Raw genomic sequence first — 14,126 nt, forward strand, 5'->3', positions numbered from 1 at the left:
AATATTATAGAACATTTAATGCATATATTATCGAACTAGCGACCCGCCCCGGCTTCGCACGGGTGCAATGCTGATACTAAATTAAATACACTACAGAAAAAATATGAACGTTGTATATAAAAACATAGCGGCCCGCTCCGACTTTGCACGGGCATAAAATATATATGCCTATGTCACTCAATGAAAACATGATTAAAATCGATCCAGTATTTTTGGTTCATTCATTACTGCCCTTGGCCTGCACGCATTAAATTTGGAGTAAAACAATTCCTCTTCCCCTATACTTACTATGAAGATTTCCTGCTATCTTTGGAATATCTAAATTCATACAATTTTTATTACATTACACATTTTTAAACGCAAATTTTAAATTTGTAATATCTCCGAAAATATTTGTTTAATTTACATGCTGTAAGGAACCATATTGATCTATATTAATTGCACACTGTATTTAGGGTACTTAATTCGATAAGGATTAATGCCGTATTGCTTAAAATAGCTTCGTAAATAAGCCATTTTCTCACGTAAAAAGTAAACAATAAAAATGGTTAAGGTGGGTTATCCCTAAAAGATAAACATATACCATCGCGGACTTTTTTGTAGACCTTTTTATAGTGTACAATACTGTAGTATCTTAATTTCATCTAACTCGTAGGGTTAGGCAGCGTTTTTGCTAATTTCTAAATAAGCCTAAAAAAATAGGTTAATTTACGACATCACGTTAGAAACCTCTAAAATTAGCAATGTTGCCTTAGTATATTATGCATGTATTATACATATAAGCCTTCCTCTTGAATCACTCTATTTATTGAAAAAAACCGCATCAAAATCCGTTGCGTAGTTTTAAAGATTTAAGCGCACATAGGGATATAGGGACAGAAAAGGCGACTTTGTTTTATACTATGTAGTGATAATTAAAGCTACAGTTAATTATACAGCTACAATAACCTATAGGTTATACTTTTTTTATTATATTTACACTTAACTCTTTTGAGTTTGAGTTCTAAGCGAATTTTGTTATGTACTGGTACCCCCTGGAGGCCTAATCTACATTTGCATATCCAAGTAATATATTACTTTCTTCAGAGAGCATATTTACCTTCTTACGTTTAGATCTTTTTTCTCCCGATGGTGTATTTCCTTATCAAGTAATTTTGATGTCACTGTATTTTTATTTCTTGTGCTACTACCTGTGTACACCATTCTTGATAAAATTAATCACTTAATATGCCATATCCGCAAAAGAGTTGGTATTTTTTCTCTCCTCGCACATTTTAACCAAATACTCATGTATATTCTGAACAGTTCCACACATATCTAATGAACATAAATCATTCACACACTAGAATACGATTTCTCAAATTCTTCTTCAATGTGTCTGACGAGGTGACGATGAATTGGGCTTCGAATTGCGTCCTCATACACCGTATTCTTCAGATCTGCAACCCCCCCCCACTATTTTCTGCTCTGATTTCAAAAGTATGCTCGTTGGGAAGAGAGAAAAGGACAAATCGTACTACAAAAATGGTATCGAACGGTTGGAGGGCCGCTATAATCGGTGTATTACTCCTAAAGGGAATCATTTTCAATAAAAAGAAACTAATTTGACCAAAATAATATGATTTAGTATAGTAGGCCGGGGACTTTTCATTTGACCTGTTACCTATAAATATAATATAGACGTAATAAAAAAATTAATGCAAATTACTTGTTTTCTGGAAGAAAAATGAATTCCGTTTTCCTAACCGGCTTATGTATGGCCGATCGTAATATTTTAAGTGGATACATTTTTTCCTTTCGGGACAAATTTCCATTTCGTTTATCGAATACGAACCATCTCCATTTATCTCTGTTCCAGATCGAATGCCAAAGAGGACGAGCCGGAGGGTAAAAACGCCTCGACATCTGGACAGGACCAGAGGCTTATCTCAAAGGCTTCTTTCCGGATGCTGGATAACGACGTCAGAACCGCCTGGATCAATCCCAGATTGATATCGAAGGTAATTATTTGGACTTTTCCGTTTTGCGGACCGCGACCGACCGGCGGTACACGGTATCGGTCGATGACGTTATCGCCGCCTCGTCTGCATGGTGGCTCGTTGTTGCGTGTGCACTTTGTCCGATAGACTGTCGATTCGTAACCCGGACCGGGCTTCAATTGATTTCAATTGGCTGACACAATACGCATAAATAGTTACTAGATATGACTACATTTATAAGCTATTTTAAGTTTAATAACAATTAATAACTTCAGGCGTAAAAGTATACTAGTTTCTTTAAAAGTAGGACTGAGACAGAAATTAATCTCAGGCCTCCATAAAACGAAATGCAAAAATAATTTACTCTTGCAGATATTTTTAACAAAAAAGTTGACTTCCGAAAGTAAATAAGGAACTCACTGAAAATTAATAAATAATCAAACTTAGATTTTTAACACAAAACAACGTTTTAAAATATGATATGTACATAATAATCGTTGTAATAAATAAATAAAAATAAACAAAAACCTTTTTTAACCTATCTACTACACGTACTTTACATTCTACTATATACACACGATTTAGCTTAATACCTGCCTAAATCTATTTATTTACAATATTATTTTAACTACTACCAACTGATCAGTTTGAATTCGGTGCCGGGACCAAACAATACAAAAATAATAATACAATTTTGTGACATATACACAAAACTAAACTCTCAAAATAATGACAATTTTGAAAAATTCTCTTGACGACATCTTCGTAGAGGAAATCGTGGAAATATGCAAGCAATCGTTTTTCCAAATTTCCTAGGCCAGAATATCAGAATCCCTTAACTCTGAAATACGATGGACGTTATCAAGATAGGAGAGACTACTGAGAAGATTAATATTTAGTAATACGGACGTTTTTCTCATTAAAAATTATTTAGTATTACTCAATATTACTCAAAAAATGAATCAAAGTTGCTTTATTGCGGACTTTAGATTGGGATTCAAAGAAAAACACTCAACAGTCGACCAGGTCCTTAGAAGAACAGGTATTGAATGTTCTTCACCTGCTCTATGCTGCTAAAAAATCTCCTGGTTTGGACCTAATTACTGGAAGAATCTTAAAAGAGCTCTGAGAATCTCAGTGCATCAAATTAATAACATTCATCTTTAATGCCATACTAAGACTTTATTACTTTCCTAGCACTTAAAAAGTGGCTCAAATCATTATGTTTCTTAAACCTGGAAAATAAATCAGAACACGTCTCCTCTTGTCGTCCTAAAAGCCTGTTATCTGTGATCTCTAAACTTTTCGAAAAACTATATGTTAAGAGACTCAAAATAATCGCAGTGGGGAGAAATATTATTCCAGACCATCAATTTGGCTTCCGTAATAAACACGGAACAACAGAACAAATATATAGATTAGTCAACCAAATTAACCTAAACGATAAAAAATGTTGCTCCTCTGCATTTGTCGATATATCTCAGGCTTTCACCAATATGTGGCACACTGGACTGCATGTTAAATTGAATAAGCTTCTACCCCATACGCACTTTCAAATGCTGAAATCGTACCTCACAGACAGACATTTTATCGTCAAACAGGATGACGAATACACTAACCTGCACCCAATATATTCAGATGTTCTGCAGGGCAGTGGTCTTGACCCATTGTTATATCTATTGTATACAGTTGACCTACTCACCTCAAGAAACACTACTGTTGCAACATATGCCACATCAGCCACAAGAAATCTTTATCTTCATTTTAACAAATTTGAATTGTGGTTGAAAACGAGGCTTAGAGCAAATGATATAAAATCTACCCATGTGTCATTCACTCTTTGTAAAAGAACATGTCCCTCAGTAAAATTGAATAATAATTATCTTCCGCAAGCAGACAACGTTAAATATCTGGGAATGCATTTTGATTCGACGTTTGACATGGAAAAAAACATATAGTGACAAAACGCATCAGCTTGGGCTTAAATTAAACCAAATGTATTGGTTGATAGGGCATAAATCTAAATTAATAATTAGATACTAAAGGTATTGAACTATGGGGTACAACTAGCAAATCTAACAAAGCTATCCTCCAGAGGTTCTAGTGCTGCGAGTCATCCTCGATACCCCATATAACGTGTCCAATAATCTGATTCAGCGCTATATCCTCTTAGAACCCATAACGAGTGTGATTCGAAGTGTTATACTCGCACTCTGAAATACTATTAGTGCATCCCAATACACTCGCCAAACAGTTAAATGCGCGCGTTAACAGTGTAGTGCATAGCCTCAAATGCAAGCTACCATACGAACTGATTAATAGACACATATAGTGATATTTAATAATCTCTACAATAAGGTAGAATAGTTTTTAGAATAAGTTAGGATATACTTTAAAATAAGTCAGAATATTATCTAGAATAAGATCTAGAATATAAGTTGTACAGCAGATTACTTACTGAAGCGATCTTCTACATGTCAGGATAGTTATATTATATAAAAGAAATCATATAATAATACTTATTGCCCCCGGGCAGATTGTTGAAGTTCTAAGAGATTAATAAAAAAGTCTGCTCTATGCTTGTGATATACCTAGAGGAGAATAGCATACTAAAAAGCATCTACAAACCTTTCCTAGGCATCTAGTTGTAAAGTGATAAATTAGAACAAACAATAATCAATGATGTATGTAATGGAGACCTAGGAATAACTGTAGTCAAGGAAGTCAAAAGTTCTGTAGGAAACATGTAAGCTGAAATTAAAAATACAGAATTACTTCATTTTCTAGATTAAGTACATATAGTTCGTCAAATTAAAAAGACAAAAGTTTGAAGATTTTTGCAATACTGCGCGAGCGAAAATGTTGTACATTAAGAAAAATATTAATAATAATAATAAATATGTTAATGGGGTTCTCATAAGTTAAAATGAGATGTTGACCCTTTTTGAACGGGAATGCAGTTCAGAGCTGGGCTTACATCTCTTCTTAGCCTGTTATTTTGATTTAGGGTAATGGTCATGAAGATCCAGATCCTATCCATAGTGATTTTTTAACTCTTTTTAAATTTGCACTTGTTTTATTGTCAGCAAAGCATGTTTTCATGAAAGATGAAATATTAACATGGAATTATGGAACTTTTAATAGTATTGTTGACAAATAGATGACACTCGGCGAACTCAACTCACTGAATAACCTGCCATATATAACGTTTAATATTACCCTCGGATAGTAGCGGTTAAAAAATGATTAATCCCCATCGACACAACTTTTACGTCCCACAAAATAAGACCAAATTACCCCGAAAGAGGGCGATATTGTCGTCAAAAATAAAAAAGCAATTACGGAAAAGAAAAGCGAAAAATACTTAGAACCACTTGATTTATAAGATATTCATTGGAGCGCGAGGAATGGACCATTAAGCACTTAGACGCGACAAGGGAGAGAATGGAAATATATCAACTATACCCCGAACGGGGTGTTGGGCGACTGGATTGTGATGGCTAGGAGGAGGAGGAGGGTGACATTTAAGAAATACAACGGTCATCTAATGGAATTTACCATTATTTCACTAGTGTTTCAACATGTTCCAGTTTTTTATTTAACAGGTAACTTGAAAAGTCCCTGGCCTACCATAGTAACACACATTTTTTTGGAGAAATTATTTTTTTTTATTCAACATAATTCTCTTGAAGGGTGATACATTGTCTCCAACTTTTCGATGCCATTTTTGTAGTACGATTTGTCCTTTGCCTCTAAATAGGCCTCAGTGTCGGCGATCACTTCTTCATTCGACAAAAATGTCTTCCCAGTGAACATTATTTTGTGATCGGAGAAAAGGAAATAGTCGCTGGTGGCTAAATCTGGAGAATGCGGTGGATAAGGAAGCAATTCGAAGCCCAATTCATGGATTTTTGTCATCGTTTTCACTGACGTGTGACACGGTGCATTGTCTTGGTGTAAAAGTACTTTCTTTTTCTTAAAATGCGGCCGTTTTTCGGCGATTTCGTTCTTCAAACGATCCAATAATGCTATGTAATCGCTGTTGATGGTTCTTTCTTTATTAAGGTAGTCAATGAAAATTATTCCATGTGCACCCCAAAATATAGACACCATAACCTTGCCAGCCCACTGTTGCCTTTTCCCACGCTTTGGAGCGGGTTCATCGTGTGCAGTCCACTCGAATGACTGTCGATTGGACTTCGGAGTGAAACGATAGGGCCATGATTTATCCATTGTCACATACCGATGCAAAAACTCGGGTTTATTACTATTGATCATCTTCAAACATCAACTCGTCATTGTTTTTGGTCACGTGGCACCCACTTGGCACACAGCTTTCTCATACCCAAATATTCGTGAATGATATGGTGTACACGTTCAGTTGATATCTTTAGAGTGTCTGCTATTTCATTCAATTTGAATTTACGGTCATGCGAATTCATTTTGCGAATTTTTTAATGTTTTCGTCGGCAACAATCTCTTTTGGGCGTCCACTGCGTTCACAGTCTTCGGCTTTCACCGCCAAGTTTTTTGTATTTTGTCTTGTACAACTGTATTTTTTCCCTTCAAAAAGCAATATTTTATCAACACGCGAAATTACTTTTTATCCATTTTTTTCACAATAACAGAAGTTGCTTCACTCAAATTATCCGACAGTTGTCAAATTTATACACGCGTCTTTTGAGGATTAGTGCTAACTAAAAATCATATGGATTTAATTTTACTAACGCCATCTATGTGTCAGGCCGGGGACTTTTCAATTAACCAGTCAGATTAACTAATGTGTGCTTTGCACTAACAGTGTTATCGTTTCAGTATTACTACATATTGAAAAATACAATGATGTAATATGCTCATCTTATGGGTATTCATAGTTACAATGAGTTTAAAGCAAAAAAAAATAACAATGATTTCTGCATGTGAATGTTGTTTCTATGCGGGTTTTGCTTGACAATTGTTGTTAAAGATGGATGTTCATGCTTCGAAACTTCTTTAACTACTCAATATGAGTATAGCTTATTAAGAGGTGTTTAAACTACACCACATAGTTTATAATACTGCATAAAACAACTTCAAAAGTTTGTTTTTAGCAGTTTAATAATCATAGATCAATAATAATAGCAGATCAAATAATTTAACAGTATCAAGGTTGTGTCTATATCATCAGTTTAGATAGGATCCAGATTATTACATCGGTTATGATGGATGATGTGTTGTGTATGCTGTCACTGGGTGTTCTGTTGTTTCTATGCGGGTTTTGCTTGACAATTGTTGTTAAAGATGGATGTTTATGGTTCGAAGCTTCTTTAACTGCTCAATATGAGTATAGCTTATTATGCGGTGTTTAAACTACACTACATAGTTTATAATACTGCACAAAACAACTTTAAAAGTTCGTTTTTAGCAGTTCAATAATCCTAGATCAATAATAATAGCAGTTCAAATAATTTAACAGTATCAAGGTTGTGTCTATATCATCAGTTTAGATAGGATCCAGATGATTATGTCAGTTATGATGAATGATGTGTTATGTATGCTGTCACTTCTGTTGATCGTATTGATAGTATATTAAAAGGTTAAACAACATTTGAGATATCACACAACAAAACTGACATAACCTACAATATTTTACAATATAAGCATTTAGTTGCATTATTTGCATGGAAGTAGTGTTGTCAACATGCAACAAGGTATCCTGTATTGTATTCATATTATTTTCTCTATCCCTTGCATGCAAATTTTATGATTGTTGAAAGCTCTTTGAATTTACATTGCAATCTAAATCTTTTGTAGTAGTGAGTCAAATTTGCTATATATAATTTACCAGGTGTATCAGAAAGTCATACATGTAATATTTTGCGAGAGTTATCGGATGAATACCCAATTCAAACCCAAATACAATTGGTAGAAGCGTTAAATGTAACCCAAGAAACGATTAGCGACCGATTACGAACAATGGGGAAGTCTAAAAGATGGGAAGATGCGTGCCACACCAATTGAATGACAGGCAGATGGAAAGTCGAAAAATAGTCTGTGAAATTCTGCTTCAGGCACGATTGGAAGTCATTTCTGCATCGAATAGTGACGGGTAACTAAAAAAAGAGTTCATTTTGAAAATCCTAAGCTCAAAAAATCATGATTATCATCTGACGAAGCCGGTCGATCGATTCCTAGGCCAAATCGTTTTGGTTGCAGGACAATGCTTTGTGTTTGATAGGACCAGGGAGGCGTGAGTTATTAAGAACTTTTGAAACCTGGTGAAATAATAGTTATTAGTGATTTAATATAAGAAATTATCAATTTGAACCATGCATAGATCGAAAAAAGTCCGGAATTATAAAGAAAACTGTTCAAGGGAGCCTTTTAACTACTTGGATGGGAGATATTATTCCACCTGCTCTCCAGACCTTACTTCCTCCGTCTAACCCCTTCTCGCATCAATGGAACACGCGCTTGCAGAGCAGCACTTAAATAAATTTTGGAAGATGGGCAGGATGTATAAAAACAAATGGTCAATATTTTCAATAAATAAATCTTTCCATTTTCTTGAAAATTATGTAGTTCAAAACTTATGTAGCCGAAAAAAAAAACGGCAATTTCCAGTATACCTGGTATATAATTATATTTCAATATATTCTGGTGGATTAAAACACGAATCGATGTTAGTTGGTGGAGACACGACACGATGATATCGACTTAATTCCAGTCAGTCTTTTTATCTGTATCTTTGCTTGAAACTATCCCGTCTCGTTCGCCAACCAATTTGAAGGTATTATCCAAAATCGCCCGTACTACCATTACGTTTATCGCTTTTTTTAAACTCCGTCTACTGCAGGCGGGCACCGTCTCAGCCAATTACCCTAAGTATGTGTTTATGTCCTCCTTTTTTGTCGGGAGAACGGCGGGAGGGGGTGGCGTCTTCCACGGCTCGGGCTTCTCGCAATTTCACGGAGACATCTTTAGAGTCATCCGCGCTCTTCTCTCGACACACGACCCGGAGCGAAGGAAAAAGTTAAAAAGTCCGCCATTTCCCCCGTTCGGCTTTTGAACTCGGCTGAGCAAAATAGTCGACAATATAAACGTCTTGTTTCGCCTTAAATGGATACGGCGGACGTTCTTAGTCGAGGCGGAATGAACATCGTTAGTGTACTGTGCATTAGAGTCTTCTATAAAGATAAGATAACGATAAGACGACGGGACAACGCCAACTTGTCAATCGCTGAAAGAGTTAATAGTAAAATAACTAGATAAACATGACATTATTTGTACTAATTATCGACCTGTGGTCGAAATTCGACCAGAATGTGTTAAACTAATCATGTTTCTCCTATAATAGTATAAAAGAGCTTATTTAAAAACTATACGTTACTAAAATTTATTTTTACAATATTTTCAATATAAGATCAGAAATGTATTTGATATATAACACTAATTAAAATAATAAATGTCTGTATATTAAAACATATTAAAATATATGCAAACTATCTCAAGAATTAACACTCAGTAAGCTTCAATTAAATTTAATTTCCATTAAATTTCAATAATCAACAAGCTATTAATAAGTGTAAATTGTAAATTAATAAGTGTAATTCTAAGTAAAAACTACGCCATTGAACATATAACATATAATAAGGTATCATAAGTAATATTATTTTCAGAACTGAAACAACTTCAGAGTATCAAAAATAAGTATACATGATCTTTCTTGATCTTTATGTTTTCACTAGTTTATTTCTAGCGAAGCACTGTATCGTAGTTCTTGATTCTTGGGTAGCCCCAATCATTCTACAAGAATGGAATTCGTACGTTTGTACGTTTGTAGATGTTACAAAAGAGGGATAGTCTATCGGTGGACAATAGTTTAATTATATACGAGGGTGGTTCAAATATGATGGAGACAGACGCTGGAGATGGCGCGTATGTATGTTTTGGGGATCGTGGCTTAAGTATGTGATAGCTGGGTCCCTTATGAACAGTGTGGCATAGTTTTCGTCGGGAGCGCATGTCCCACGCACGTGCTGTCCATGAGTGAATGTCAAGTGCCGACCGCGGTAGCGCAACGCGTATTTTCATTCGTTTTCTAGTGTACGAAGGCGTTAAAAAGACGAATTTTTTTCTGCATTTGCGAAATCAGTTCGGTAGTGAGTGCCTAAGTAGGACTGCCGTGTTTAAATCAGGGAACAAAGCATTCAGGTATAGCCGCGAAACCGTCGTGAATGAACCGCATGATCGTCGGCCGCGAACCAGCATCACACCAGACAACATTCACTCCGTAGAACAACTCATTTTGGAGGACCGTAGGACGAATGTTCGAGATAATTCGGCTGAACTTGGCATCAGTATTGATAGTGTAGAGTCTATTATCTACGAATATCTTCAATGTCGCAAAATAACGGCCCGATGGGTTCCTAAAATGTTGGAACTTCGAGCAAAAATTTACTCGGTTGAAAGTTTGTCGCCGCTTGCTGACGCGATACGAGGCAAAGAGGAACATTTTTTTAACGTTTCTTCACTACAAACGAGACATGGGTACACTATTATATTCCTGAAATCAAGATGTCGTCTAAAGAGTGGAGGAAGAGGAGGAAGGGGCGCCAGTGAAAGCGAAGAAATCCAGGTCCGCTGGTAAGGTTCTGTGTACGGTGTTCTGGGACCGGCGGAGCGTGATGCACGTCTATTTTCTGCGCACCCAACGTATCATTAATACTGCTTACTATTCTAACCTTCTGAAAACACAAGTGCCATTCTTCTCCAGGATAACGCGAGCCCTCATACCGCGCGTCTCACGCTCGATACGATATCGGAATTAGAGTGGGAGGTACCGGAACAACCTCCCTACAGTCGCACATGACTGTCCGAGTTGCCCAAGAAATTCTTCGAAACCGGCATCAAAAATGCGTAACTAGTGATGGGAACTACCTGTAAAAAATCTGTAAATTTTTGTAAATTTTTTCACTAATAAGTAAACGTGTGTATTTGTCTCGATCATATTTGAACCACTCTCGTACATTGTACCGATTTTTCCCAGTAGAGCTTCAAATAAAAAATATCCTTTAAAATCAATTTATAGGCCAAAGTATTCTTTTTTTATTTGAAATGTTATTATAATGATTTGGTTGGAATTGGTTAAAATCAAATATATCTCAAACAACACACATAACGCACAGAGGTAGACAGATGTTTCCTAGTAACACTCTATACAGTTTTTTTTTTGAGCGAAGGTAACTAATTTTAATGTTATATTATCCACGTTTTTTGGTACTTAATTGTAAGGGTTTATTAAAAATATCAATATATATTACACAAAATTACCGATATTTTTTTCTTCGATATATTGATATATAGTAATATTTAAATATTTTTCTCGGTGGCCGACACCCCTCGTTCATATTCTATTACTGGATGCTGAAATTAAGAAAATGTGTTAAAAACCAATTCAGGCATTGAGTTTACCAATATAACACTGCACCAAAACAAAGTCGATGTCCATAAGAATGATCTTTAAAAAAGGAAAAATGTAACGCAAATAAACAATTATTTTCCCTAAGACGATTCCATTTTGTTTAGGACAACGCACGTGCAGATTTTTATTGTTGCCTGAGCAAATTTCCACGAATTAAGATTCTATATACTTCTTCATCTATCATATTCGTCAAGGCTTATACCTAGTAATTATATTTTATTTTCTATTTTCTTATTTGATATATTACTCTAGAAGGATTTGGGAAAAAATGGTCAAAATTAAAAGTATCTCATACAACATACTTTCATATAGTAACAATTTTAGAGTTTTTTTTTGGCCCATGGTGGTTGTATTTGTAATTGAGAATATCAACACTTTTACATTATTTTCTATTTAATTATATTCTAGCAACGTTAAAACAAGTGAATAACTTTCCAAAATATTTATTATTATTAAGTTTCCCAAAATATTTCAGTAACTTAGTCAAATTCGACCTCTCAATGCTAAATTAACAAATATATAGTTTATTCAAAGTTTTTTTTAGTGATGCATCATGGATATTGGTGACGTCGAAACATTACAATGTTGCCGCATCAACTCTGAATTTTAATTCGGTTTGGCTTTGACATACAACAAAATTCTAATCTAAATAAAATAATTGAACAAAAATGTTATCAAATATAATTTATTTGAAGATTGTAGTACATCTAATACATATAATATCGAAGGACTTAAAACTACAATTAAGAACACAGGTATAATAGTTTGCAGGTTATATTTTTTTTGTTTACATTGAACTCTTTACCACACCATCCATGAACTAGAGTTTCTAGGCGCGTTTTTTATGTAGTGGTATCCCTCTGGAGGCCTAATCCACCTAATTAACAATTGTATATCTGAGAAACGTATTTTACTTTCATTCGAGAACATATTTACTTTTTACCTTTAGTTCTTGTTTCCTTCGATGGTGTGTTTACTTGGTCACTGTATTTTATTTCTTCTGCTACTATCTGTGTACACCATTCTTGAACTAATTAATCACTGAATTATATCTAATGCATTTACTATATCTACAAAACAGTATTCATTCTCTCCTCATACATTCTAACCTAATGGTTATATTTAATTTTGAACAATTACAATCATATCTGTGCACATAAATCTTTCACGCCCTACAATACCATTTTCTACAGTTATATGTGTAATTATGTGCATACCTTTAGTTGTTTTCACTCTCATCACTCTGTGTCTGGAATTTCCAGCATTATCACATATCCTGAAAGATTCCTTTAGTCACTTTCACTTTCCGACACATTGTCCAATTCAATCACTAAACCATTAATTTCTAATCTGTCTAAAACATGTTCATGGTTCTATCATTTATCAATTACTTCCTTTGTATGTCTTATCGAGTTCATCCAAACCGAAGGTGTTATGGTTGACAATGCTTCCTTCCATATATCCAAACAGTTTTTGATGGAATATCCTTCTCAATCAGGAATATATCTGCAATTAACTATTAATACATATAACGACCAACAAAACCTAATTGAATGCTATTGTAACTTTTACCTTTTTCCATCAATTTTTATTGTCTACACCTTTTTTGTTACTGTCTTGCCAAGAGTGCCACAATTAACCATTTTGAAATATTCAAGTTTCTTATATTATTTTATGCCTTTAATTGAATTCTTTTTAAGGTAATGTGTGGAAGTTTTATTAAACCTCTCCGGAGGTTATCTTTACACCATTTAAACCCTATGCCCTGTAAGAGTGTATGAAAGGATATCTTACATCTCCCAAACAGCTGCATGTCTCTAATTCTTTTATGTATACTTTCCAGAGAGACAATTTTCTCTAAAATAATTTTATTAAATTATGTTTATATCGATGAAATAGTTTGTGTACTTACTGTTCTTATACATTTCTTATATTTGGTCTCGAATAGAGCCAATATCAAGATGGTCAAGATTCGTCACCCACTTTGTATGTGGACGGGTTTTCTTGGGCGAATTTAACGCATTATTCTTCATTTTGTAAGCCATGTTATTCACAGTACCTACAGTAAAATTTAGCACGGCAGCAACCCGCTAAAAAACACTTTCAATAAAATTGTAGGGACTTATATTATTTAATATCATCAATAATTACATCATTTGATTTATTATTACAATTTTGTTGTATGTCAAACCCAAATTTAATTAAAACTCGGAGTTGATGCGGCAACATTGTAATGTTTGGACGTCACAAATATCCACGACGCATTACTAAAAAAACTTTGAATAGACTATATGCAGAATATAGAACGAAAACAGAAAGCGTTTAATTAGCCTTGAATTATTAGCGGTAACGTCTCTACAAGGCATTAACCTGCTTCAAAGGCCGGAAGATGACGACGTCCGTGTGGACGCCGAGGAAGTGCCAACGACACATTCTTCTAGAAACACAACTTATTAATAAATTTCGGTAAATTATTGTTCAGAGTGGTCGCTTTGCCGGCAGGATGTTATACAACACCTACAGGTGGTCAGATTTTTTTTTCAATAAACATTGTTTAAAATATTAACATTATTTGAATAAAACTACCTCTATTCTCAGTTAATTTTGAAAGAACCATCGATGAAGAACAATTGGTCATGAAAATGTAAATAGATGCATAAATATTATAACGATTTAAACATTAC

The 14,126-nt window shown here is 34.7% G+C and overlaps 1 protein-coding gene across 1 annotated transcript in view; it reads left to right on the forward strand.

The window, feature by feature from the left end:
• Positions 1–14,126, forward strand: part of LOC143191537 (kinesin-like protein CG14535) — a 660,599-nt gene that overhangs the window by 180,962 nt on the left and 465,511 nt on the right. Inside the window, exon 5 of the mRNA XM_076396712.1 lies at positions 1,859–2,000. Within this exon, the coding sequence (XP_076252827.1) occupies positions 1,859–2,000 (142 nt within the window). The remainder of the gene's footprint in view (positions 1–1,858; positions 2,001–14,126) is intronic.

This window comes from Rhynchophorus ferrugineus, unplaced genomic scaffold, assembly GCF_030347505.1.
Source record: "Rhynchophorus ferrugineus isolate W39M unplaced genomic scaffold, kcgeb_rfMv2 rfM2, whole genome shotgun sequence".
Classification (NCBI taxonomy): domain Eukaryota; kingdom Metazoa; phylum Arthropoda; class Insecta; order Coleoptera; family Curculionidae; genus Rhynchophorus; species Rhynchophorus ferrugineus.